Source organism: Melanostigma gelatinosum, assembly GCF_949748355.1.
Source record: "Melanostigma gelatinosum genome assembly, chromosome: 21".
In the NCBI taxonomy this organism is placed as follows: domain Eukaryota; kingdom Metazoa; phylum Chordata; class Actinopteri; order Perciformes; family Zoarcidae; genus Melanostigma; species Melanostigma gelatinosum.
In genome coordinates, this window is record NC_136654.1 from 18,952,210 (window position 1) to 18,977,704 (window position 25,495).

The window sequence follows — 25,495 nt, forward strand, 5'->3', positions numbered from 1 at the left end:
ACATGTATTATTGTCCAAATTAGTGCTTTGAAAGCTGTTGAAAAACAGTAATCTATAACCTAATCATTCACTTTTCAACTAAATTCAGCTCCGTTTGACTACATGTCCTGTTAATCATCATATCAATGCGTATTAGGTTGACTGTCCTTCACAATGTGTATTTCGGTGCAGACACAGATCCTGATTAAAATGATCTATTACGTGTATTATTATCTATTATTAAACTTACATTAGACTGCAGTCTTGGCAGACGCTCTCTCAGAAATCATTACACCTTCATAAAAGCAAAAAGGGAAATCACAAGGTTAATTAACTTTTGATAACTGAGCGCTCGTCCTTTTACTTGAAAAGGCAATCGTTCCAAGCAGGAGGGGAGGATATGTGAGCTTCAAAGAAACTGGGATGGACAAGGCACCACACACTCGTGTATTGAAATAATAGCTGACAAAGATCCTCAGCATTTGTGTCAGTGTAATGCTCAGTGGCACCAAAAGCAGCGCCACTACCAGAGCCTCTGGTTTAATTCGTGGTGATGGGCCTGGGACTCTCCGTGGGCCGAGGAGGCCCACTGATGCGGTCGGCAGTCGGCCCTAATGCACCGGCTTGATGGGAGATGAGCGAGGGGGAGCGATCGCAGCCGATGGTCACTTGCTGAAGTAAGACCACAGTGACAGTCAGCAGCTGTGAGAACTTTCATTCTCACTCAGCGGGAGTCGGCGCAAAGTAAGAAGGTTTGAGCGGTTTGACAGAGAAGTGTCGCAGCCCCGTGATTATATGACAACTGTGTGTAAACCTCAGCAAGTGGCTGCGGGTGGACGGTGAAGGTGGGGACGTCACTTAAAAGCACTATTTGATCCATTATTTTGGTTTGTATCCATCAAAGTCCATCACTGCTGTTCAACTTCTCTGACTGATGCCTGAAGAAAGATCTCACCTACCACTGAAATGTGCCGATGAAATAAAGACAATTTCTGGAGCCTTGTGCGATTCTTTATGTTTCTTTCATTTCAATAATTCTGTAGATTTTGGGGGGGGGGGGGGATTAGTCCACAAAGATATAAAACATTTGAGAAGCTCAAACCAGCAAATGTTGCCTTTTTTGGTTTGACTGATTGACCTAAAGGCTAAATTGATTTGAATCAAATCAAAGTTTTTCTCAGTTGACTCTTTAAACCTTGAACAAATTGTACTCAACTGCCTGAAAATGACTTTTCCCTCTGCCTCAGAGTGCGGCTGCTCATAACAAATATGACCACTTTAGATTTCCGATGCAGCCGGACAACGTTCTAGTTTGAGCACAACTTAACCCAAAGACTTCTTATTCATAAAACGCTTGATTTTGTAAGTTTTAATTCCTCATCCTCTGAATCAGTCACTTAGCCAACAGACATGTGTCGATATGAAAACATTGATAATATGTAATGAACTGCCAGCTCTATTCAGCACCACTTACAGTGTCTGGTCACACAATCGTAACAAATTGCAGTTGACTACACTTCAGAGTGTGCTGCTGTTCAACCCCTCAGGAAAAAGACCAATAAAAAAAAAAGCCACAACTCCCTGCGTGGGATGGCTTCACTTTCAGGGTCAGTAGACTTTCCAAAGTAACAAGCCGAGCATATGCCGCAGCGGTTCCCCTTGTGTCCCAAGAAAGACCCAATTAATTCATCAATCTGTACACCTCGGTCACTGCCGAGTACATTTTAGCCTCTTGCCAGCAGAGCTCCATCCATTACCGGTCAGGTTATTCAGCCCCCCCCCCCTCCCCAGGCCTGTTTGCCAAACAGCCAGCCAGGGTGGCTGCTGGGTAATTACACATTGCCTTGACAACACACATGATTGTTTTCCTAGCAGTATATTACTTCATTAGTACTTCCCCAATATGGCGTATTTTTTTAAATGTCACTTTTTTTTCTCCACCCAACTCAGTCCAATCTGGACTCGTCTGTATATCATAACAATCATTAATAACTGTCAGTTGCCGGCATCAGTTCAGCACTCGGGCTGCCTCATTAGCATGGCCCAGCATTTGTTCTGCGGAGAGGCTGATTATTTTCTACAACAGGCCAGGCCAATTACTTTCGTGAAATGGTATCACATAAATCAAAACTTAACAAGGTGGCAAATTTGAAGTTATCAGATTCCGAGAGACACTGTAACTAATATGTCACTGTCATAAGAGCTCTCTGCAGGTATGCCTCCGCCATAGCAAATATATCATCCCACAGGATCTCGCAGGCTTCCTCCAGGAAATTACCATATTCAGAAAAGTGGGAGCACCAGCGATATGAAAATGTAAACGCTAAAGTTCAAGCCGGCGAGCTTTGGGCAGTGGAGGAGGTGAAGTGGATAGGAAGAGACTGGACCCGCTGTAACGTCTTGTCAGGCCATCCTGGGCAATACAACATGTCGGCTTTCTCTTGCAGCTCAGACCTCTCCTTTAACTCTTTGTACGATGATGTTCATCCATCACATCATGACAGCTACATCAAACCAACAACGAACATGCAAACCCAGCAATCTAAAATATGCTGACGCCATGCGCCGGCACATGAATACAGACCACTTTAGCGCCGCTCTGAGTGCCTTTTTTTTCTCTGTTTAAACTAGATTTTCCATCTACTGGGAATTCCCACAACCCAGAATGTGTGATAAAGTACACTTCTGTCTGTTAGCCACTGACACGAGAGCAATTGCAGAAGCTGTGCAAATGGGTTTCTGTTTGTTTGCCCTCGTTTCTTCTACCTCCGCTCACGGCGGCTACAGTATGTGCTGCACAATGGCCGGTATTTAATCGGCGTTCGTTAGAGGGATTACCTCTCACTAAAACATTCACCTCGTCTTGATGTTATTTGCTCCATTTGTTTTCCACTGTCTGCAGCACCGCCTCTGCTCATTCCTCATTTTTAAGTGAGGATTGAGGACAGATGGACGCGAACTCAAAGTTTCTGATCTTTAGCAGAAGTTATGGAGGGTTATCTTTGGCTGTATATCTCTGCGCTGGCTGCGCTCCCCTGGTGATGAAGGATTAACCACCGCAGCTGTCTCTTCCCCAGTATGATGCAGTGCACTGCTCCCCTACACGACAGCATCACTTAATCTTAATGTCCGCTTCTCCAGAGCGGCCGCACAGGACAAAGCCAATCAGCATCACATGCCATGGGGATGGACCTACAGCTTGGCCCTGGAGTTTCTCACCCTCGCAGGCCTATTCATCAACTTCAGCCACACCAATCCCAGAGTTCTCCTCTTGCAAACCACAGCTGAGCCGGCCAGTGATGTATAGGACGATGAAGGAAGGGGGGGGGGGGACTGGCACGCGCAAGAGAACACTTATCAGATTGCACATTATGCACTGCTTTGTGTTCCTGAGGAAAAAAAGAGGGAAGAGAAGTAATGAATGCACTCAGCCCAGACCACCTATTTGCTGTGTTTAAAGAGATATCTGCTCAATAGCGCTCTAGCATTAAGGATGGAGGAGATCTAGAATAATGATCACTGTTCATTTAGATAAATTGCACTCAGGAAATCCATTTGTAAAGATCTGAATTCAGCTGGAAGCAGAGGAGGGGATACTTCATTTGTTCAGCATCCTCCCAGTAGCCATTACCGAGTGTACAGGACGTGCATGCATAGCTGTACAGGGAGAGGTATCCCATAATCCCACACAGATTGCAGTCTTTACGATATGAAAAAGGTACACAAAAGGCCAAACGAGACACGTTACTCAACTTCAAAGCAAGAATATGCTTCTTTTCTGGTCATATGATGTTAAACATGTAATTATTTTAGAACTGGAATATAAATCAAGACGCCAGCACATGAGGGGGGGGGGGGGGGGAGCAGATGTAAATCATTCAGAAGACGTGTTCATGCAATATCAAAGAGCAGATACAGCTAATCCTTTAAAGTCAAAGGAGTTTGATCGGGAGATAATAGAATAAGCGACATCTCCGGCGTATCGTGACCCAGCCTCATAATGTAAAATTATGCAAAACAAAATCATGATGATAGCCTTCCTGTAAGCATTGCGAGTACTTCGCCAACACCAGCCATCAACCCCTGTTCTGAACACGATAATAAAGAGATGACACTTTTATGATACCATAATTAACAGCGCTCTAGGATGAAATTAAATCAATATGCCCATCTAATATCATTTTCTCTAGTTATGCAAATCAAACATTCTAAGCCCTTGGAAAGTGATATGAATTGCTTTCACATTTCAGTTCACACATGTCATATCAGACCTCTTGGGTTTGATGACATGGAGGACGGGGGAAGAGACTTAACGATGTGAAGACTGAGCTAAAGAAAAGGGAGCAACGCTGACTGCTGATTAGCTCGCGGAGACAAGGCGATGATAATGTGAACGCTGAGATTAAAACCATTCCACTTACTTCTAAGATAAAATAGGAAATCACCGCATAGTTGTGGATCGGCGAGGAAGAAAAGCCTGCAGAAGGATAAACTTTAGAATCAAACACCTCTGCAGGAGAGTACCAAAATGTCTACGATGCCATAATGAGATAAATTAGAACTTTTAATTCCCCAGAACACATGCTAGCATCCCTGTATCTCTGCGGTGGAAGGCGAGGTGAAGGTATACGGCCTTTCCCTTTATGGATATGAGACAAAAGGGAGGCTGTGATGGCTGGGCGCAGACAAGGAGAGCGGCGGTGGAGGGGGAGTCTAATGGCCGTGATTAATGACAATGGGCCAGAGGAGAGCTGGGACACAGGCGCTACATATATCATCCCTTCTCATCAGTCTATGCACCTCTGTGGCCTCTTCTCTGCAAACCACCACACTACAGTAAGACAAAGAAGGATAAAAACCACACCTCATCTGCTCTCAGTCAGCATACCACCAAGAAGCTTCGCGTACGATACGTTATGGGCCTCGTAGACGATCGCTGAGCGGAGAAATGACATGTAGAATAAGATATAATGAGGAAAGGGGAGATGGCCGTGTGTGCGATCACTCGTGTTTCTCATGAACAGAATACTTCCTGTGCTTAACTCACACTTCCAAGGTCTAATCTTCCATATGGAGAGAGATGAGTTATTGGCTATTTATGAATAGAGGTGATGATGAATGGTGCTGCATTTATCTGCATAAGTAACTCCAAGGGCTGGCACGGAGGTTCAGGCGGCTATAATAAACATAGTTTGCACTCGGGGGCAGCTCCTTATTTATGAGGCTCTGTGAATAGACATTATGTGGCCATCATCAGTTCCCCTCGTTCCCTTGAGAAGGGGACAGGAAATAGCTCCTTTACAGGAGATATTTTTACAGTTTAAACTAGCCAGACCAGGCTCACCACCATTGCTGTAATTAACTCTACGCAGGGTTTAGTTATGACCAATTAATGGACTATTCCTGTGGGAATTATAACACTCTCGGGGACTTAGGGTTTTAATTAGGGGGCACCTTGTTGGATCCTTGTTAAAGCGTTCAAGTTACTGAAAACATGGCAAATTAAACCCCAATTAACACTACTGGCAGATTTACTCATTATGAAACTGCTTTCTGCATTAAAAAAGGCATGAAAATATCTCCGATATAAAAGGTTTAAGCTTTATCCTGTGATGGGAACATTGTGTCCACGTCCTGCAGGGCCCAAACAAGTTCAGCTTACTCCTGACCTCTACTTCTCTTCTTTCATAACATCACAGAGCAAGCCGAGAGCTGCTTTACGAGGCCGATTTATGACCGTACGACTCATCTTTTACCCAAAATATGTACGTCAAATTTACAGCCTGCACACCTGAGCTCTTCTTTTATCACATATACCCGACAAGCATGTTGTATTTTCCTTTACAGATTTCCTACGCTCTTAAAATGGCAAATGCCGTCAGAAGAATTAACAGCCAGGGGATCAATACCAATACAGAGTAAAGGGAAACTGCACATCTGCAGCATCCAGATGTCTTTATAACAGCGTATCAGCTAGGGATGTTGGAATTTGTTAAAACTGTGAATGCATGTGGTTTTTCCTGGAGTCTTGAATTTATTAACCAAGTGATTTTTATATTGATCTGCTGCAAATTCTAACCCACAATGAGTCTTTACAGTGCAGTGAAAGTCCTGGAATGTTATTTTTCTTACACACAGCAGCAGCAGCAATATCTTTTAAGCATCGTTCAAGTTGGTGTACAAATTGTACATTTTCCTGCTTTTCATTCTAGAGATCTTGTACTCTACGACAACATTACAATAAATTGGAATTTCTGCACCGAAGCACTCCCAGGAGAAACTCATTTTGCATCTATTTTTTTTGTGAGAACAGTTTGTTTAAGAAAAGGCTGCTTTAAAGCTCTTTTCCTCACAAATTGTTGAGTTTTTGATTCATTTTGCAAAGCACGCCGCTGGTTAGTCATTTCTCCTGTCGTCTGTGTTTCAAGACGGTTTGCTGCTGGCAATAGTTAAAAAACATGTTTTTTCCCCTCACAACTTCTTCTGTTTGTTTCTTATTAAATGCTGGATGCAGAAACGGGGCATCTTGCGGGAAACGAGGCGTCTTTTGTCTTACCAACTGTTTTGGCTTACTTTCCACGGGTGTTGCGTATAATTAATATCTCAGCAGCGCCGGGGGTTGTCATTTTTCAAATGGTTTCCCTGGAAATGTTCTACACCTCTTAATGGCCCTGCTAATGCTGTAGCTGTCATGTCTTGGACAGCTGCACTTTTACAAGACAAACTCAGCTGTGCCACAGGCCTCTCTGTGGACTTACTCACTCAAAGGCTTAGAGGCTGGTGCTGCCAGCTGGTGATAGTACACATGACATTTGATTAATCTTTACCTTGTGCACATGACTGGCGAGTCACCTTCCAATGGTGTACCTGGTTTGCCGAATATTTTAGCTATTTTGTGATGGATGGCAGATCGGCCAAATGGCCCCAGATAGAAATGAAACCAGATGACCACTTACATGTGGCCTCCAGTGTGTCGAGGCAGTGAGCTGAGAACAGTTAGCTAAAGCAGATTACACCTTAAATATAATAAAATACGACATATTATACAGCATTTGTTTGACAACCCAAATGTGGGTATTTTACCGTAGCCGATTGTAAAAGCACGAGACCTTTTAAATGTCTGTTAACACAATGATGCCCAACAGGGGGTGGGACCTTCAAAGGGATCAAAAAATGAATCTGAGGGGTCACAAAATGACAAACGGGAAAAGGAAGAGTTACAATAAATTTGGTTTACTTTCGTGATTTTTCACAAATCTTTCTGCTCAACTTGACTTTCTTGCTGAGAGACAACTTTCAGCGTGTGTGTATGTCAAATCTGAATCTTTACAAATTTAACTGGATGGATTATAAATAATACATAGAAATACATAAATAAATGTTCTTCTCATTTCAAGTACAATAATGTCTGGATTAAAGAATAACTGATACAACAGAAAGCTTTTCAAAAATGTGCATCTTAAAATAAAGTAATTCATTTTAGAAAAACTAATTTCACTGAATTGTCCTGCAGCTTTAAATTCAGTTCATTCAGGTGTGAAATGATGTCAATAAAAAAGTCACAATGTAATATTTTTGTCTTCTAAAAAGATAAATCAGTGAGCGTGGACTTTATCTGTGGTTATTAAACCACTTGTTTCAGCTCTATTTTCTCCGTTAACATCATTGTTGGACAGTGAATTCATGTGTCAGGACTCTGATCATACTGTGTCATCATTTCAGATGTGAGTGGGTACGTTTGTTCAAAAGAGTTGTGCTTTGTCTGCTGATTTGAGACCCCTTACGTAGAGCAACGAGTGGTCGGTCACAGGACATAAGATGCCGAAACAACAAGTTTGCATGAAAGGACACAAACCTTGAAAATGTCCCTCTTGGGGTTTAATCCAACGCTTACGAACTGCAAGCCGGAGTTATTTCACATCTCCATCTTTGTCTGAGGCACTGCATGATGGTGGCCCTTCAACCCCCATTTTCCAGAAGCTTAGACCTTGTTGTTTGATGAGGGCTTATCCCTCAGCTGACATATTATCGCTGGACAGGCCTCTGACTGCGCCAAAAGAACAAGCTACGCAAAGGATTAGCCTGCACACTCCTGCTAATGCAGTCAAACTGTCAGAGAGATCAAAGCCACTCACTCCAGATTAAGACCAATTAAAGTAGGTGGCCCTACACAAATTAATAGCTGGAGCACTCACCTGTCACTCGTTTTTTCCAGTTTTTTTCCCAGTTCTACAAAACTTGTTCTACAAAACTTGTTCAAGAGTTTTTTTGTGTGCGTGTTTTTGAGTGAGAGAAATAAATGTTTTGTAGAACAAGTTTTGTAGAATTGTTTAAAAAAAAAAAAAACGAGTCTGCATTTGGGTCCTTGAACACACCACATCATGAACCGGGGCAAATCCGCCCTTGAGCTTGTGTTGTCCTCCTCATTGCACTGTCCCCTTAATCTCATAGTATCCCAGCCTTTCAGAACCCGTTGGTGATGGTGGATTCTTTCACACTGTTCCGGGCTGTTAGGATCCACTGGCAGACTTGAGAAAAAGCTGATCTTCTCTGCTCATAGCTCTGAATAGCATTTACGGCTAACTGGCTTGGCCAGTTGCTGCTAGCACAACAGCTATTCAGAGCTATGAGCAACAACAGTTATTGCCTCATTGTTTTTCGTTTGGTAGCCTTGAGAGACCTTAGTCTGTAATGCAAGTATGTCTGCATGAAAAGATGTACAAAGATATATTATATATTCGCTAATGCTAATCGCGGTTAGCATTTCCCCATTGGCCGTAATGTTAAAATTAGCTTAGAAGCTAGCGACATGTTATGATGTTCATAGAAGACAACTTTAGTACTGTTGAAAGCATCTTGCTGTTCAACGGGGACACCTGCAGCTTATAGACCAGTGCGGCTTACCTGTGTACAAATTCTTTTTTCTTTTAAAAATCAGCTGGTGCGGCCTATATACCGGTGCACTCTATAGTCCGGAAAGTACGGTATGTGTTATGGCAAGCAGTCAGCAAACAAAATTATTTGTTTTATGAGGTTATGTCTACGTGTGTTTATTACACTACAGTTACACCCACATGAAGCCCAACCACCAGCAGTGAGCAGTTATGTCCAAATGCTAACATGACAGTTGTGATTTCTGACTCTAATGGAGCAATTTAAAATAATTGGCACTTTGCTTGGAGGCCACCTTCCCATTATTAGACTTTCATTTGGCTTTTACAGGGCTGTACATTCTGTTGCAGAGTGCACATACCCTGTAGAGTTTGGAGGAGCTGCCAAAGCCATTAAAATGTACGCTTATTTTCTCTTTAAAGGGTTGGTTCACCCGAATCCCCATAAAGATGTAATTTACTCTAGTGGTATGCAGATAGTTGTGTTAGTTTTGTTTTTATGTGCCGGGGTTTCAAGATATCAGGGTCTGAGTTTTCTGCCGACACACCAGACTACAGTGAAACCAAAGCTTTGCTTTAAGAAGGAAATATGTTTTTGGTAATGTACCCTTTCATGTTTACTCCAAAGACCGAAATGAACGTTCTCAAAAGCATTTCCTGCCAGCGCTGGAATAAAACAGTGACAAAGAGATGACTTTGCGTTGAGGCTGTTGCAGTGCAGAAGGGGTTAATGGTCTCGGTTATTACAGTAATGTGAACATCTCAGACTGAGGCATCTGAACCACAGCTGGTCAGATAGGCTGTGGGTCATCTGAGGGCCAACGGAGGCTCCGGTGATCAAGGCCTCTGCTCTCGACAGGGGGATGAATGACGACTGCAGAGTAAATGCCAAAACTATAAATTTCATCCCACACTGACCCAAAGCTCCTCTAACGTTTATTTACATTTTCACACAGCATCTACCCTCGAACGTCAATGTGAAAGGACCTCAAGGCAGGATGAATTAGTGATTGCAGTGTGTGCGCTGTAAAACACACATTGCCGGCAAAGTTCACTTCACTCAGACATGTCCGTTGTGAGCGCCGCTGAGGAGCAAACTGAAATGATCTTTCATCAACATGTCGTTTCTCGTTACTCGTTTCTGAGTCTTGCTTTCGACTGGATCCAGACGAGTTGAGTGCAACCGGGTGCCCTGTCAAATACAGTCTCTTCAAATACAGCCTTGTGCCGTCGATTACAAACACTAATGGGTGAATTGTTTTTTTAGTTTTCGTTTTTTTTTTTCTGAAGCCAGACAGTTTTATAAGAGGAAAATAAATAAATAAGCTCAGCACCCCGTGGTTAACTTTCCAATGGGCTTCGCAAAGAGCTCTCTTTGATGTGGATGCCGCGAGTCAACTGTGTTTGGACAGTCATGGGGTGGAGCTGCCAGGCCTTTAACTGCTCCAGAGAACACAACCCACCGCGGAGCAGCACATAGGAGTCCCTCTGTCCCGAGGCTGGACACGAACTATCAACCGAGAGAATGAGAGAGAGGAGAACCGCAGTGGGATTCACTCCTGCAAAAGGCCTGGAGGCTAACACAACAAAGCAGCTCAAACCGCCCTGAAGACATCTGTAGCGTGATTCTCCAACAGCATTTGTTTAAGTCTACACTGCAAAGCTGAAAGAGATGAATATTACATCTTTTATTCAAAACATTTCATTTCCCCAACACCTGTCAACAGCAGGTGAAGTGATAAGGCCAACAAAAGCAGATTTTGTGAACTAAAAAGCGATTTTAACTCAGATAAGTCAAAGCAGGGAAATATGTACTAAGATATATGCTCAGCGGAGGTGGAAAGAAGTCATTGCTCCTCTTTTGTGGTGGTGTGGGAGGCATGCAATGCCACATTTGAGAGAACGAACGTGCTTAAGATATTACTGCAGAGAGGCAATCTGTCAAAAGCAGGTCGTTTTGGCATGTTGCATACCGCTGCTGAGATCATAGAGTCAGATTCTGCTTGCATTACTGCTGAAGGACCTTGGATGTAGGCAGGCGGTCATTAATCCTGCTTCTGGCCCGAGACGCTTTGACAAGTCAGAATTCCCACCGTCTTCCGTGCCATGGCTCTGGGAAAATGCACCACAGTGGCCAAGCCGCACTCGTAGAGTAATTGATGCCATCATTAACGTAATTAAGTTCACTTAAGTCAGCTGTACGTTGTGACTTACTTTGTACTGTAATGTATGGGAATTTACCAGGGAGAGGAGACCACTGAAATGTACTTTATTAAGAGTTAATAATAGACGTTACTGCAAATTACTATTATTATTTGGCCTTTATATTTGCAAAATAGGAGCGCAAAACTAGTGAAGATAAATATTAAAGAAAGAAATTCTTTGAAATGCTGTGATTGTATATGTATTAAGTCCTCAAGCACACGTACAGTCTTTGGGTAAATACACACTTTCCTACACTGCAGCCGACTACATTATAAACTCTGTAAGTAAATAGGACTGCTCAGTGTATTCGGAGTCCTTCCAGTTGACATCCATGTGCAGTAACAATAGACTCCCTTTAAGAACACTCTTTGTTCTCGTCACTGAACCGTCCTGTTTACCATACAAAGAGTGCGGTTTCATCCAAGTGAAAGCAACACAGACACGATGAAAAGAAAAGGGCTTCAAAGGAAGAGATTCATCATCGCGTGTCGCCCCTCCTACCCACGCTACACCTACACAGAGCTGTGATCAGGTCATTTAGCTGTTTAATGTGGTGTGACATTTTATCCCCCACCTTAAGCATCTTAAAGCAGTGTGTTACGCACAGAGTCATTTCAGTGTCAGCAAATGCCTCAGAGTTTCTTCAACCCTCTGATAGGTTTAGTTGAAGAGAAAAAAGTCAATGTTCCAAACACAGGAAAATGTTGATGTTGCTACAACCTACAGCGGTGCAAGGCTTAAAATTAGAAGCTCTGAGGAGGATGAAGCTCATTTCCAATCAAATAAAATACTGCGAGTTCACATTGACAAAGCTGAACTTCTAAGGGGATGAAGCAGGAAAAGAAGGGAGTTCATATCAAGAAAAGAAGAAAGTTATTTGGCAAAAAAACCACAAATGAACCTGTAGAAAACGCTGGCACGTTAGAATCAACTTGACATGCCGTGAAATGTGGCACTAAACATTTTGCTACGCGTGCAAATATCTGCATCGGGGCTCATGTTATGCCCGAGCATCTGTGTCCGATCTGAATAACGAGCATGACTCCTGTGCAGATGGTCACAGGATGTGACCACCTCGTATCGTCTGTTCCCATCCATCTACCAGTAAATAGCTCCTTTGACACGCTGTGCCTCACATGATTGTGTCACCATTTTGAAACCAACACAAGGAAGAAGAGACGAGTAGAAGCCTTTTTTTTTGTCCCAAAGTTTCAAAACATCACAGCAAACAGGCACGGTACACCGCACAAGAACTTTTGACCCAAGTGTGGCAGGCTGTGAGTCACGAGTTAGTCCTCTTGATATCACTCCTTTGAAATCTTAATGTCAAACTGCCCTTCTTCATGGCCCCTGCTCAACAGCTAAACCAGATTTATAACTACTGTCAAAGGCAGGGATGACAGATGAATTCATCTTCCCTTCACAAGTTTACATATTGGGCATCTGGACTGCTGATCTTGCCCTAACAAGCGCAGAGGTCTCAGTGAGCTGTCTGTTCATGTTGATGTGTTCATGGCTGGAGATGAATGGCTCTGTCATGGGAATCTATTTATACAGCAGTTATATGGCAGTGCCACTGGATCCAGGACATTGCACTTCCCTGAGACGAGCACCAGCATCTGTTAGAGGAAGCCAGCGAATGACACTCTTTTGGATTTGGAGCACTGTTCAATGTAATGTGCGTCACTTACTGTGAGGTTGGAAAAACAAAAACACCATTAGCAAATATTTCTTGTCTGTTTACTGGGTTAAACAGACAAAAACGAGAGGAATGTGCATCTTCTGAGAGCTTAGGATGCATTTTGTTTCTACCACTTAATTCATTTACTACACTCATCCAATGAGCTCATGAATCCTATTTGATTGAGGTAAATATTGGTTGTGGTTTGTTTGAAAGTATGGGGGGAAAACATTTTCAAAAATTAGCAGTTCTTCCACATTTACATTGAACCAATGGATTCAAAGTTATTTTTTCTGCACCCAAAGAATGGGTCTGGCATTACTCTACAACATTCAAGACCAAAAGCAGCAGTGAATTAGTCCATCTCCTTTCAAATGACATCTGGTTTCACAGCGAGGCACATGTAGTTTTTAGCAAATGTTAAGCAAACAGAAGTACTCCTTTGTTGGGAACCATTTTCCGCCGCCGACTAATAAACATCTGGTGCCCAGTGAGTGTCAATATGAATGCCCGTGTTCTTGGTAATGAAGGACGATGTCCCCCAGTGCAACGATGAGGATCACTGATGTGCATTTAATCGTTTTTGGACAAGAATGGATCTCTATGGCATAGATGAACTGAAGTTTTTAGAAGTGTAGTGTATCTAAAAGGTGGAGATATCCAAGACTTCAGTCACACAAATACACATCAAACACTCGTATAGTCAGAGGTGAACATTATTACAGAGTTATTACAACAGCAGCTGAAAGACAGGACCACCAGGACTGCAGAACTCAAGCTCGTCATTGTCGGCCCACCCTCCTCAGCACCTACCACAACTCCTCACCCCATCACATGAAGCACAGCCACCACCCTCCACTGCCTCTGCAACAAAAGATGCTTTGAGGTCACGCTCCTCTTCTTTGTGCCCACCGCAGCGCGTGAACAGAACCGCTCGAGACAAGGGCGACTTAAGAGCAGCTTATAATGAAAGAGCGTCCATCATAAATGAAAACACATGCCATTATTAAAGAACCATTACGCCGATGTTCAAATAAAAAAAATAGCTTTTGAAGGGTGTATTACTGTTAGCAATTCTTGCAGGACTACTCACTGAGGTGCATAAAAATCAAATCCATTGACTGTCCTCATCACACTGGGTAAAGGTCTTCATTGATGATAATACGCCTGCGCTTTAAGCTGCACCTTCTTTTATATTCATCGCCCCAAGAATCCTCTGTGAGGGTTTAAAACTTCAAACACCACCTCATGAAAAAGTCAGGAGGTGTCAGACATGCGTTTCCCCTCCTCGCCCCCCAACCCCGCTGGCTTGCCAACACCAAAGGCCAGAATTGATTTTATGTGAAGCAGGACCGGCTCCACCCCCGTCAGGGATCACCTGCCTTACCCCGCCTGTGGCCCTGATGCACCGCGGACAATTAGACAGACAGCGAAATAATTTCAGGGAATCTGTGCTTTTAGATTTCCCCTATTTTGTATCACGTACAGCAAATGTAGAGCGGGTTTCATACGACGCCATTTCCTTTCAGAACATCTGAAGAAAGTTAAATTGTCACGGATTGCTTTAATTCCCCGTGGATGATCCTTGTGTATGAGCTAATAAAGTGAGGTTTATGGAAGATTCAGGACAGATTATCTTTGGTAGGAGCACTGTCCTGCGGTTCAGGAGGATTTAGAGTTAGTCCAGCTGTATGCAAAAAATATGGCGTATGAAAGGTCATACAAGAGCCAACAGAGATAAAAGTCTGAGGTGGATTTTTTTGTATGGTGATCCATTTACTATCCCCTTTAAATGAAACATTCCTTCCTGTTTGTCTGCATGTGCTCATCCTGCCAGGCAGGTAACACATTGCAGGTAAATTCCACATTTTCATCTCCGATATTTGTGGTTTTTATTTTTGGACAGAGCCCTGATTTGGCCGAACTTATCGGCATCTAATTTCAGACTTTCATCTCTCTCTGCCAAATCTACACAGCCCCTCCGTCTAATCAAAGGAAAAAATCCTCCCGAACTATATTTCAGAGCAACAACAATGTTATTGTATGTTATAACACATCACAAAATCAAAGCTGAAAATAAAATCCTAATGAGAAACTAATATCTAAGGATGTGGGACCACAGTTTATGCACTATAACAAAGCAACCATAAAGTTGCTTCAAGTTTAATGCAGATGATTCCACACATTAGATTTAATGCATGCTAATGGATTTGACGGCCTTTTATTTTTCCTTGTAATGCAGACATCAGGAACAGTGCAGCATTTGTCTGCAGCAACTGACTCGATATAACTGCCCAGGAAGGAGAGGGGCCGCATGTGAAAAGACAAAAACAAGCAGCCATGAATGCATTTTGGAATAGAGGTTTTAGGAGCCTCGTGTATGTGTGAGACATGACTTCCTTGTATTTAACAGAGGGTACTTCAACCACTGGCTTGATGTCAACCTCCCGTTCTAATGGACGGCCACAAAGCTGACAGGCTGTAAATCACAGCGACTACAGAAAGCCATTAGTCCAGGGATACACAATAAAAAGCGGTAATGGTCTCATAAAGCCTGCAACACCACAGCAGACATTCTGATTCCGTCTATTAAGGGCTGCACGGAGCCTCGGATGAGTGAAAATAAGGAAGACATTTTTCTTTTGTGCATCGTTGCCTGGGGTCTCGTGCACATGATCAATGTGCAGTAAGATACACTGCACCCAGAGCTATTTATTTGCACTGTACTCCTGAGTGAATATGAAAGGAGAACATTATGATTAAGAAGTTATTCTATTGAGCAACACGTTACAGACGCCTCATTGATTTACTATGAGCTGGTTATGAATGCCAGATGTGCTCAGAGTGCAGGTTATAAGAACAGTTTACATTCGTTGTTATGGTGAGTGCAATTCGGTCCTAAAATCCCATTCAAAAGGGGCCAATGGGGGCAGATTGTTGTGGGTTGATTTGCTCATGTTTTGAGATATCTGGCTCACAAGGATGATGCCAAACATGCTAATGCTAAGAAGGCATAATGTTTTCCATGTTCACCCTCTTAGTTTAGCATGTCAGCATGGCGCTGGATGAATAATTGAGGGTTCATCAAAGATATTCATGGTCCCCTGAGGATGAATTGTAATGTTTGTGGAGTAGTTGAGTTGCTGAGATACAGCATTTCTGTCTGAACCAAAGTAGTGGACAGACTGTCTGACAGACAAACCAACATTGCTGCTCCTGAAGCCATGCAGCAAGTATAACTAAGAAAGAAAACAAAATCCTGTTATGCAAGGGAACCAGATTTCCAGCGAAATGTTCCCAAAAAAAACAACATGTTCAAAGTTCGCTTTATTGTCAATTCCACAATGTACTGAACATACAGGGGAGTTGAAAAGACGTTTCTCTCTAGTCCAACATATAACATAAAATGAATACAGTGCAATAGATTAAAAAACATTGAAAAACATTTAGACAATAAATATAGATAATAAGAGAAAAAAACAAAAAAGCTATCAATCTGTATTTAGCAGCAGTTGGACATGGAGAGTCTTAAAAGAGAGGAGGGAGAGATTTCAGAGAGTTCAGCTTCCTCACAGCCTGGTGGACGAAGCTGTTTGAGAGTCTGGTGGTGCGAGCACGGAGGCTCCGGTATCTTCTCCCAGAGGGCAGGAGGCTGAAGAGACTGTGTGAGGGGTGGCTGGAGTCGCGCACAATCATGGTCACTTTGCGGATGAGGCGAGTGTGATATATGTCCTGCAGGGAGGAGAGTGAGGCACCAATGATCCTTCCAGCTGTGTTCACTATGCGCTGCAGGGCTTTCCTGTTGTGGTCAGTGCAGCTTCCGCCCCACACAGTGATGCAGTTTGTCAGGATGCTCTCAATGGTGCCTCGGTAAAAGGTGCACATGATGGGTGGTGGTGTTCTTGCCTTCTTCAGTTTGCGGAGAAAGTAGAGGCACCTCTGGGCTTTCTTTGCCAGTGATGTTGTGTTGGCTGTCCACGAGAGGTCCTCACTGATGTCCACCCCCAAGAATTTGGTGCTGCTCACTCTCTCTATGTCAGCACCATTGATGGTCAGTGGTGGGTGTTGAGTGTGGCCTCTCCGGAAGTCAACAATAATCTCCTTGGTCTTGCTGTTATTCAGAAGGAGGTTGTTGTCTCTGCTCCACGTGGTCAGAAGGCTGACCTCCTTCCTATAGTGGGTCTCATCGTTGTTGGTGATGAGACCAACCAGAGTTGTGTCGTCTGCAAACTTGACCATGTGATTGGTGCTGTAGTCGAGACACACTGCAGCAAATTTGAGGCTACAAATCTCAAATGTACTGCATATGAAGGCTGAAAGCTCACGACAGCTCTCTATGTTCGGCATAATAATAACAACTCTAATTTACCAGAAAAATCCCGGACTGCAAATGTCTAAATAATTTCAGCTAAAATTTCACCGAAATACTCCTCCCGAAAGATAAGAAAGTCTGCTGAGTGACATTTCAACAGGCTGTTCCTAACTTACAGCGAGATTGAACTAGCCCGAAGACAACGACAAGCTCCTCTCTGTCTGATGTCACTTCCCATTTCCAGGCAGACTGCTATCTGCTAGTGGCTTCTGCCAATAATAGCTCGTCAAAACAACACAACCCTTCTTGGCACCAAAATAAATGCAGCCGTCCACGTCGATGCCACTCCGTTGTCAATTAAGACTCCTCTTCACACTGACACTTGTGACTTAAAAGAAACAGTCGAGAATGTGATGAATCTGAGACGACAGATGAGAAGGCAGTACGCTGCGTCGCAGTGCCATAATGCGCTTGAGATATGGATAACAACTGACACCACTGGCAGGTCTTATGAAGTTTGATTTCATTTGTCAGACCTCTTCTACTTTGTCTTTTAGCTCGCACGCTCCTTCACTCTTCAATCATCGCGGTAATAGCTCATTCCGATAGCCTGAAGACACTCACACTTGCCTCCATTTAAAATGCAAAGCCACAAATATAGTAGGTGCAGCTGTGGGCTACACATCAAGATGGCATCACGTGTATCTAATGCTTTACTGTAAATATATACGGTGTGTATAATTACATGGGGTGTTTGTATCAAAGTAAGCTAAATTAATCTAGATCTGGATGTCTTGGATCTCTCAAATGAACACAATTTACGCATACAAATGAACACGTATCGCATAAACCACAAACGACAGAGAAATAACCATCAACCTCGGTATTTGATCACCAAGTAGACAAATGGAGCAGTAAGTGTCCAAGCCTGTCTCAGCGAATACCTTGCATGCTTGTCTCCAGCCGACCACATGACGCTAATTCCTGACTGAAGCGCTCCTCCCGCGTATCCCTAATCCTGCCTGTGAAATGTGACAAGATCATTCTTTAGGCCTACTTTAGTCTGAATAATCTGCCCATCACAGACATTCATCCCGACCTGCAGTGCTTCCAGTGTCATAACACGCTACCTGTACATTTTCACCCTGGCTTAGGCGCCATAAATTAAATCTAGACAAGCAAATGTGAGGAATCAGCATATTGTGCTGCATGTGTGTCGACGTGGAGAATGTTGATTTTACACCGACTGCCAAACAGATGCAACGTGTGTGTGTGTGTGTGTGTGGTGTCAATTGTCTCACTTGAGATTTAATACCAACAACAATTTTAATAAACAATGTGTTAAAAATGCTCCAACATTCTCCATTTCCAGCTTCTCAAATGGGATGATTTGCTGCTTTTTCTGTTTAATATCCTTGCAAACTTATTTGGTGAAGTGAGTTTGGAACTGTTTGATCCGGATGTCTTTTGATGACTTAAAACATCTTTTTTTTTTTGTCTCACAATCAATTTTCCACCATTTTCAACAGATTTATCAATAAAAATAAGCATCATAGGAAGCTTTAATGGGAATAAAAATGTGCTAAATGAAGTCACATGCCATAATCAAGTCAGATTGCACTCCCCTCTCTTGCTAAAGCTACTAGACAAGTAGATACAGTACAGTAGGTTTTACAGGAGCTTCTTGAAGTTTCCACAAAGTTCTGTACCAGTAACATGGCAGCTGTCGGGTTGAATTGAGCCATTGGTTCCAGTGCTAACGGGGAGGGTAGGTGAAGTTAACTCCTCTCTACAGCATGACTACAACCCGCCAGGATCCTCACCTACCTGATGGCAAGTGGACGACAGCATATAATCTCCACAGGCTTTACTTCCTACTCCTGACCAGCTTTAACTAATTGAGGAGACAACGTGAAAAAGACCCTTCACCGCCGCGATCTTGGCTGCACCTCAACTTTTCTAACTCTCACCGTCATGCTGCGCCGCCATCGCCTGACTTCCGGCGAGATAGTGCAAGTTCTTCATGTCAGCTCCGACTTGAGCGCTTGCAAATGAAGTCAACGCTACAGTATTTGACACAAATGGGGGAGGGGAGGGGGATATCGTGGATGTAGTCGAGGGGAATGGGTATGACTTCTAAGTATCTCAAATGTCCCGTCTTAAACACATAATATCTGTAATACTTCCTGACACTTTCTCCTCTAACCTCTTATTCTGTGCCAGCTTCTGTGGGGCCCTTTTTCCCTCTCCGGGCGCAGAAGACAAGCAGTCTATTTTCCTGTCATATTTGGTTGAAAGGCGACTCTCAACTTGGAGTCTAATTTCCTGCACTTTAAAGACAGTCACATGCAAGGTGCATTACCATGCTATCAAGGTGATGGGAGCAATTTCAATCTGTCAGTCAGTCATGGAAATATCAGAGAGACTTAACGTCTACTGCAACCTGTCAAGGGCTCCTGTGAAGTGCTGGAGAGCGTAATCTGAGTCTTATTCACTCAACACCATTTACTTGTCAGCATAGTTCTCCGTTTTCCTCTGGATGCTAGTTCATAATGAGAAGGAGCATTATTTATATATATTCTAAGGTGGCAGAATCTGTTGCATGTTTTAAAAATGTTAAATATATATCTGCTGAATTTCTACAGAGTTATATTATGAATACCACAGTCTCGGCCTAAGTATGAAAACTGCATCTCTTATGATCACACAGTTCTTGCTTCACAGACAGCAGTTAGTTAAGGCTGCTAATTTCCCGATAGACACACCACTCTGGGTGACACACTGGGGCTGTACTTAACCATTATTAATGTGACAGGCCTCAGTGCAAAGCAAATCAATTAAACAGGAGCAATCACCATAGTCTGGATAACGGCCTTTTAAGACTGTTTTCATGTGACAAGGAGGTCCTCGATCCAGGCCTCTGCGCCAGGACCTGACAGGTCAAGAAAGCGGCATGAAACAATAGCACCTTCTAACCATCATCTCCCCTTTTTACCTGTCAGATCCAGTCGGCCTGTCTGGCTGCTGACGTGGCGCGCCCGGCGCCGGCTGACACGAGGTGAATTTTCACGTCATGTCGAGGGAATTTCGTATTCCATTTGCTCGACGTTATAATGCAGCATTTATCGACCTTTTTTTTTTTTCAAAGCTATACGTTGAGGGCTTTTGGTCATTTTTCAGTTACATGTCCTTTGTGGTGTTTTTGATGTGCACGTGCAAGTCGGGAGAGGAGAATAATCATAAGAGAGAAGTGACTTACCTTCATACTGTCCGCTGCTGCCGGGAACCTCCAAAGTGTCTGGAAAAAGGAAAGCAGAGTTCACAAAAACATCACTTTTACATTTCATCATTTGGTCAGTTATCCTTTCATAGAAAAAATACTGACAAAAGTTCAACATTGTATTCAAAACAGAGTTAACTACAGTATCCTATACATGCATTTGTTCAATCGACCCTGCAGTAACCTACTACTTGCAGAGCTAAATTATACAACACACTATACAACAGCCATAAAAGCAGCTCCTGTCACTGCGACTCTAACTGCAATTATTTTCAATAATTGAACAACTCCAACAATAAATTGTGAAGCTGTGTCCAACATACATTTATGGTACCTTAAAGCAGTGATTCTCAACTGGTGGGTCGCGACCCGGATCATTTTTCTAAAAATAATCTGTTATGTTATTTATTTTTTAATCCAGTCGTTATTTATTATTATATTATTATATTAACTTTGGCCTTTTCAAGAACTAAATTAACATTCTGGAAACGATTTATAGTTTTTGCCAACCTGTGTTCACTTTGTTTTTGTTTATCATTTCGTATTTTCTTTGGCTAAGGACAAGGGTAAAGATAAGGACAGTCAATGGACCACAGCATAACTCTGTACAACAAATAAAATAGAACAGAACACGTTTGTCAAGGGCCATTACCTACAATGTGTCTAATGAACACATTTTTCATAAATAGAAAACCTCATTGCTAAGGGCTGAAAATGTTACATTTGGGATATTGGTACCCAACTGCCCATAGAGTGAGCCTAATAAAGAAACTTTGCATGTTGCAAAAAGGATTCAGTGAACCGTAACTTAGTTTATTCCCCTTTTCTAATTCGCAGAAGTTTGAGTTATTTTTTTCTGAATTCATGACTAAATGTGAGCTCTAAGGGCCTTTCAAAGAAAAACAAGACTAAATCCTTTAATTAAAATGTTAATCCTCGATCTTGAAACGTAAAGCCCAGAATAGAGGCTTGTTTTATGTATAATCACCTACATGAGGTACCAACCCTGCTTGTAAATGGTTGTGTTTGCACGGACTCCGGGTGATTCATAAATGTGTCCTTGTGTGAAATACTAGCAGGAGATTTCAAGCTTTCTGTTTAAAAGTAATGAATTACGGCGGCGAAAAAATGTGCAGCCATTTAAGGATAAAGCCGAGAATTTGGTGTCTGCCGCAGCGAGCCATCCATCACGTCCACAATAAAGGAGTTTTTGCCTGACGGTCGAAATTTATGGTCGCCCTTCTCTGCCCTAATAACTCAAAGCGTTGTGTCAGAGCTTGACAGCCGTTGCCGAAAACAGCACCCCTGTTATCAATCAAAAAACACTTGCATATGTTTAACTTTCGCCTGATCAGCAAGACATTTATAGGCTATTGAGTAATAAGATAAGTGGGTCTATTTCAATGGGACGAAATGTGGAAGCTTTAAATGATTAATGGCAGCCACAAGAGGGTTTTTTCAGCATTCTTGGAATAAAAAGAAATCATTTTTGGCTTGAGTGTGGAGGAATATTTTTAATCTAAAAGACAAAAAATACTTAAATAGATGTCTGTAGCAGAATTAGGGCGCCGCAAAAATGCCTCACAGCTTATCTCCAATTAAACAAATCATAGTTTTGAGTTTCACCAGACCAGGCAGACTAACATGCCTAAATTATGACGGAGCAGTGAGGGAGAGACACATCACTTCTTCACTCCACTTCTCATGGATTCACTCTGCAGTTGACCTGAATATGACTAAGAAGAGGCAAACAAAAAAAACTACAGACAGCTGACAGATAGATGGCGTGCAGGACAAGGAACTGACAGATGACAGGCGGCATGATTGAGAGGAGAAAGTTGAAATGTGAAACACCCCGATGGTTATCAGTGCACGTTGGAGTCAATGTCTGACCAGAAAGGCCATCAGTTAGTTGTATTTGTTTAGGGTCAAAGTACTACTTTAATGAGTCACTATGGTGCAAAGATGATCTGCTCGTTGGAAAAAATTTGCAAAAGAGACAATCAGATGGGCTTGAACTGCCGTTTCCTGATTGCCGTGTTCAAAGACTATTTGCTCAAAATGACTTACTTGAAGTTCGAAAAAGGAGTGTAAATGCACTGTAGTTTGGGTCAGAGGGGTCAATTTGCCCTATATCCCTGCAAAAGAAGCATGTCTGACTCTCATGGAACACATTGTGTGAATTAGCACGTATGTTGTCCTCACTTGGCAAAAAGAAGTTGTGGTCGTTTTTATATAACCTGGTCCACCTTTTCCCAAACCCACACAGGCTGCAAGTGCGGCGCATGCAACGAAGCGCAAATTACGCAAAGACTCATGTAAAAACTCGAAATTATAAGCGCACGGAGTGGGTGAAATGTGAAACACTCACGTATGAGGGGGGGTGTCACATTCACTCGAGCCTTGTTCACCTCGGGATCTCTTTTTGATTGGGAGGCGGCAACGGCTGTGATCTGCGGACTAATTCTGACGCCGCTTGAGAGGAGGCGGAGTGATCTCTCCTGCCTGCTACACTACGTAAACCGAGTCCGCTCTCGGACCCACAGCCACACTGTCAGAGCGACGCCAGGGATGAAGCAACGCGGCTGTGATACGCACGGATTCTGCTCCAACACTCCGCGTCTCTTTTGAGGATTTAACATCGTTTATTTTCTCTTTGGCAAAGGCTTTTAACCGTCTGACGAATTTGAGTAGTGGCTTTATTTACCCCACACATGTATTTCCTAACCATTTCCACGAGAATTGGGTCATGATCACATCGCCCACGGTCTCTGTCCTGAGAAATAGCACGAATCCAGCGTGGGAGAGCGGCTCCTCGGGGGAGAGGGGCGCAGTGAAGATCAGCCAGCTATTCATCCACAACTCAGTCTCTCCTGCAGACCCTTCTCGCCAAGCCAGTCGTCTCCCCATCAAGGTTTTGAAAATGCTTACCGCTCGGTCAGGACACATTTTACACCCGGAGTACCTTCAGCCTTTACCGTCCACTCCCATCAGTCCCATCGAGGTAAGAACTAACACGGTGTTTGTGAAAACCTTTGCGCACACGGGCGTCATTTCGCTCGATATCAAACTGGAAAGTGTTTCACTGTTGAATCACTTCCAAAGCCTCAAACCCGCTATTATAGTTTGCTATATTTTTGTCGGGACAAATCGGGGGAATCAATGTGTTATGTAAACATATATTCAATACGGTAAAGTAATAGCCCTCTCCTTATTAGATTTTTAGACCTAATATCCGAGTTCATGTGTGACATTTTCGGGTTCTGCGTTAAAATGATCGAATTTGGACTCTTTGAAATGTAATAACCTTGTTGTAGCAAATTAATTTCAGTGTTTGTAATGTAATTTTCGACATGTAGCAGTTCAGTCCTATCTTCTATCTCATGTAGATCAGCTGTGTGTGTACGCTGCCTATTTACACGGCGTTGTTTTGAGTTTTATCCCGAGATAAGTTCATGCGCAATGCGTAAAGTACGCGTACCAGTCCGATATGCGTATTTACCACAAAACATAATTTGTCCACGTGCTTTTGTGAATCTTATTAATTATGTTGTGTCTTATTTCGCAGCTGGATGCCAAGAAAAGTCCGCTGGCTCTTTTGGCCCAAACGTGCTCTCAGATCGGCAAACCGGACCCGCCGTCCTCCTCCAAGCTGTCCTCTGTGACCTCCAATGGATCTAGTGACAAGGAGACCAAATCCGGTCCGCTAAAAATGAGCGACATCGGAGCCGACGACAAATCTAGCTTCAAACCTTACTCAAAGTCGTCGGAAAAGAAGGACTCGAGCAGCAGCCACAGTGGAGATAAAAACAGTTTCCGAGTGCCTAGCGCCACCTGCCAGCCGTTCACCCCCAGGACAGGCAGCCCGAGCTCCTGCACCTCAGTCTCTCCTCTGCCGGCTGACGGCAAAGCGGGGGACAAGGAGGAAAAGAAGGAGTCTGATAGCAATAAAAGCAGTACGACAGATAATAATGGCAGCCATAGGATAAGTGGAATTACGTCTGACGGCAGCCCACACCAGGAGAACACATCTGGATCCAAGACTGGTACATCAGACTCTCCATCTGTCACCTCTTCATCCTCCGTTCTCAGCTCTGGACTGGTGGCCCCCGTTTCCCCATACAAGCCCGGTCATACAGTTTTCCCCATGCCACCTGCTGGTATTAACTATCCCGGAAGTTTGGCGGGTGCCTATGCAGGTTACCCGCAGCAGTTCCTCCCTCATGGAATGACCCTTGACCCCACCAAATCCAGCAGCCAGCTGTTAAGTGCACAGTACGCTGCTGCCAGCTCCCTGGGTTGCAGCAAAGGAACAAGTCCCTTAGCTGGATCATCACCGCCGTCTCTAATGTCTGCAAGTCTGTGTCGAGACCCCTACTGCCTGAGCTACCACTGCACGAGCCACTTGTCCGCTGCATCCAGCGCTAACTGCGCACATGACTCTGCGGCGGCTGCTGCTGCTGCCGCGCTCAAGTCTGGATACCCGCTCATGTACCAGACGCACCCGTTACACGGCGTGCACCACTCGGCCCCGTCTTTCAGCGGACATCCCTTATATCCTTACGGGTTTATACTTCCCAATGATCCCCTGCCGCACATATGTAACTGGGTTTCTGCTAACGGACCTTGCGATAAGCGCTTTTCCTCCTCCGAGGAGCTTCTCGGCCACTTGCGGACTCACACGGCCTTTGCCGGCACGGAGAAGTTGATATCCGGGTACCCCGGGTCGTCTTCTCTCGCAAACGCCGCCGCGGCCGCTGCAATGGCTTGTCACATGCACATGCCTCATAATGGCAGTCCCGGCAGCCCCGGGACTCTGGCCCTCAGGGGGCCCCATCACCCCCTCGGACTGAGCAGCCGCTATCACCCTTATTCAAAGAGCCCCATGCACACACCCGGGGCCCCGGTGCCGATGCCCGCGGCCACGGGGGCATATTATTCCCCGTACGCCTTTTATGGACAAAGACTGACAACAGCCTCGGCCTTAGGATACCAGTAGAGTCAAAGAATTATACATTTATAAAAGCAGATTTAGGCCCAATGAGTTTTATATTGTACTTCATGCAGGGACTGGATCCATGTGGGGATCAGTGTATTTATTTGCGATAGCTTCAAGCGTGACTAAAATAAAAAATAATATAACTTTG

The 25,495-nt window shown here is 43.6% G+C and overlaps 1 protein-coding gene across 1 annotated transcript; it reads left to right on the plus strand.

Annotated features, from left to right (window-relative positions):
• Nucleotides 1-22,920: 22,920 nt before the first annotated feature.
• Nucleotides 22,921-25,461, plus strand: LOC306794606 (zinc finger protein 503-like). The gene is made up of 2 exons (XM_079292727.1): nucleotides 22,921-23,352; nucleotides 23,917-25,461. The coding sequence occupies exons 1-2, from the start codon at nucleotides 23,098-23,100 to the stop codon at nucleotides 25,345-25,347; spliced, it is 1,686 nt and encodes a 561-aa protein (XP_079148853.1). The 5' UTR covers nucleotides 22,921-23,097; the 3' UTR covers nucleotides 25,348-25,461.
• The last annotated feature ends 34 nt before the right edge of the window (nucleotides 25,462-25,495 follow it).

Excerpts from the sequence above, each read along its gene's own strand:
- LOC306794606 (XM_079292727.1), top strand. The coding sequence starts at position 23,098 with ATGATCACATCGCCCACGGTCTCTGTCCTGAGAAATAGCACGAATCCA. Across the intron at positions 23,353-23,916 it reads CTCCCATCAGTCCCATCGAG|CTGGATGCCAAGAAAAGTCC; the intron begins GTAAGAACTAAC and ends CTTATTTCGCAG.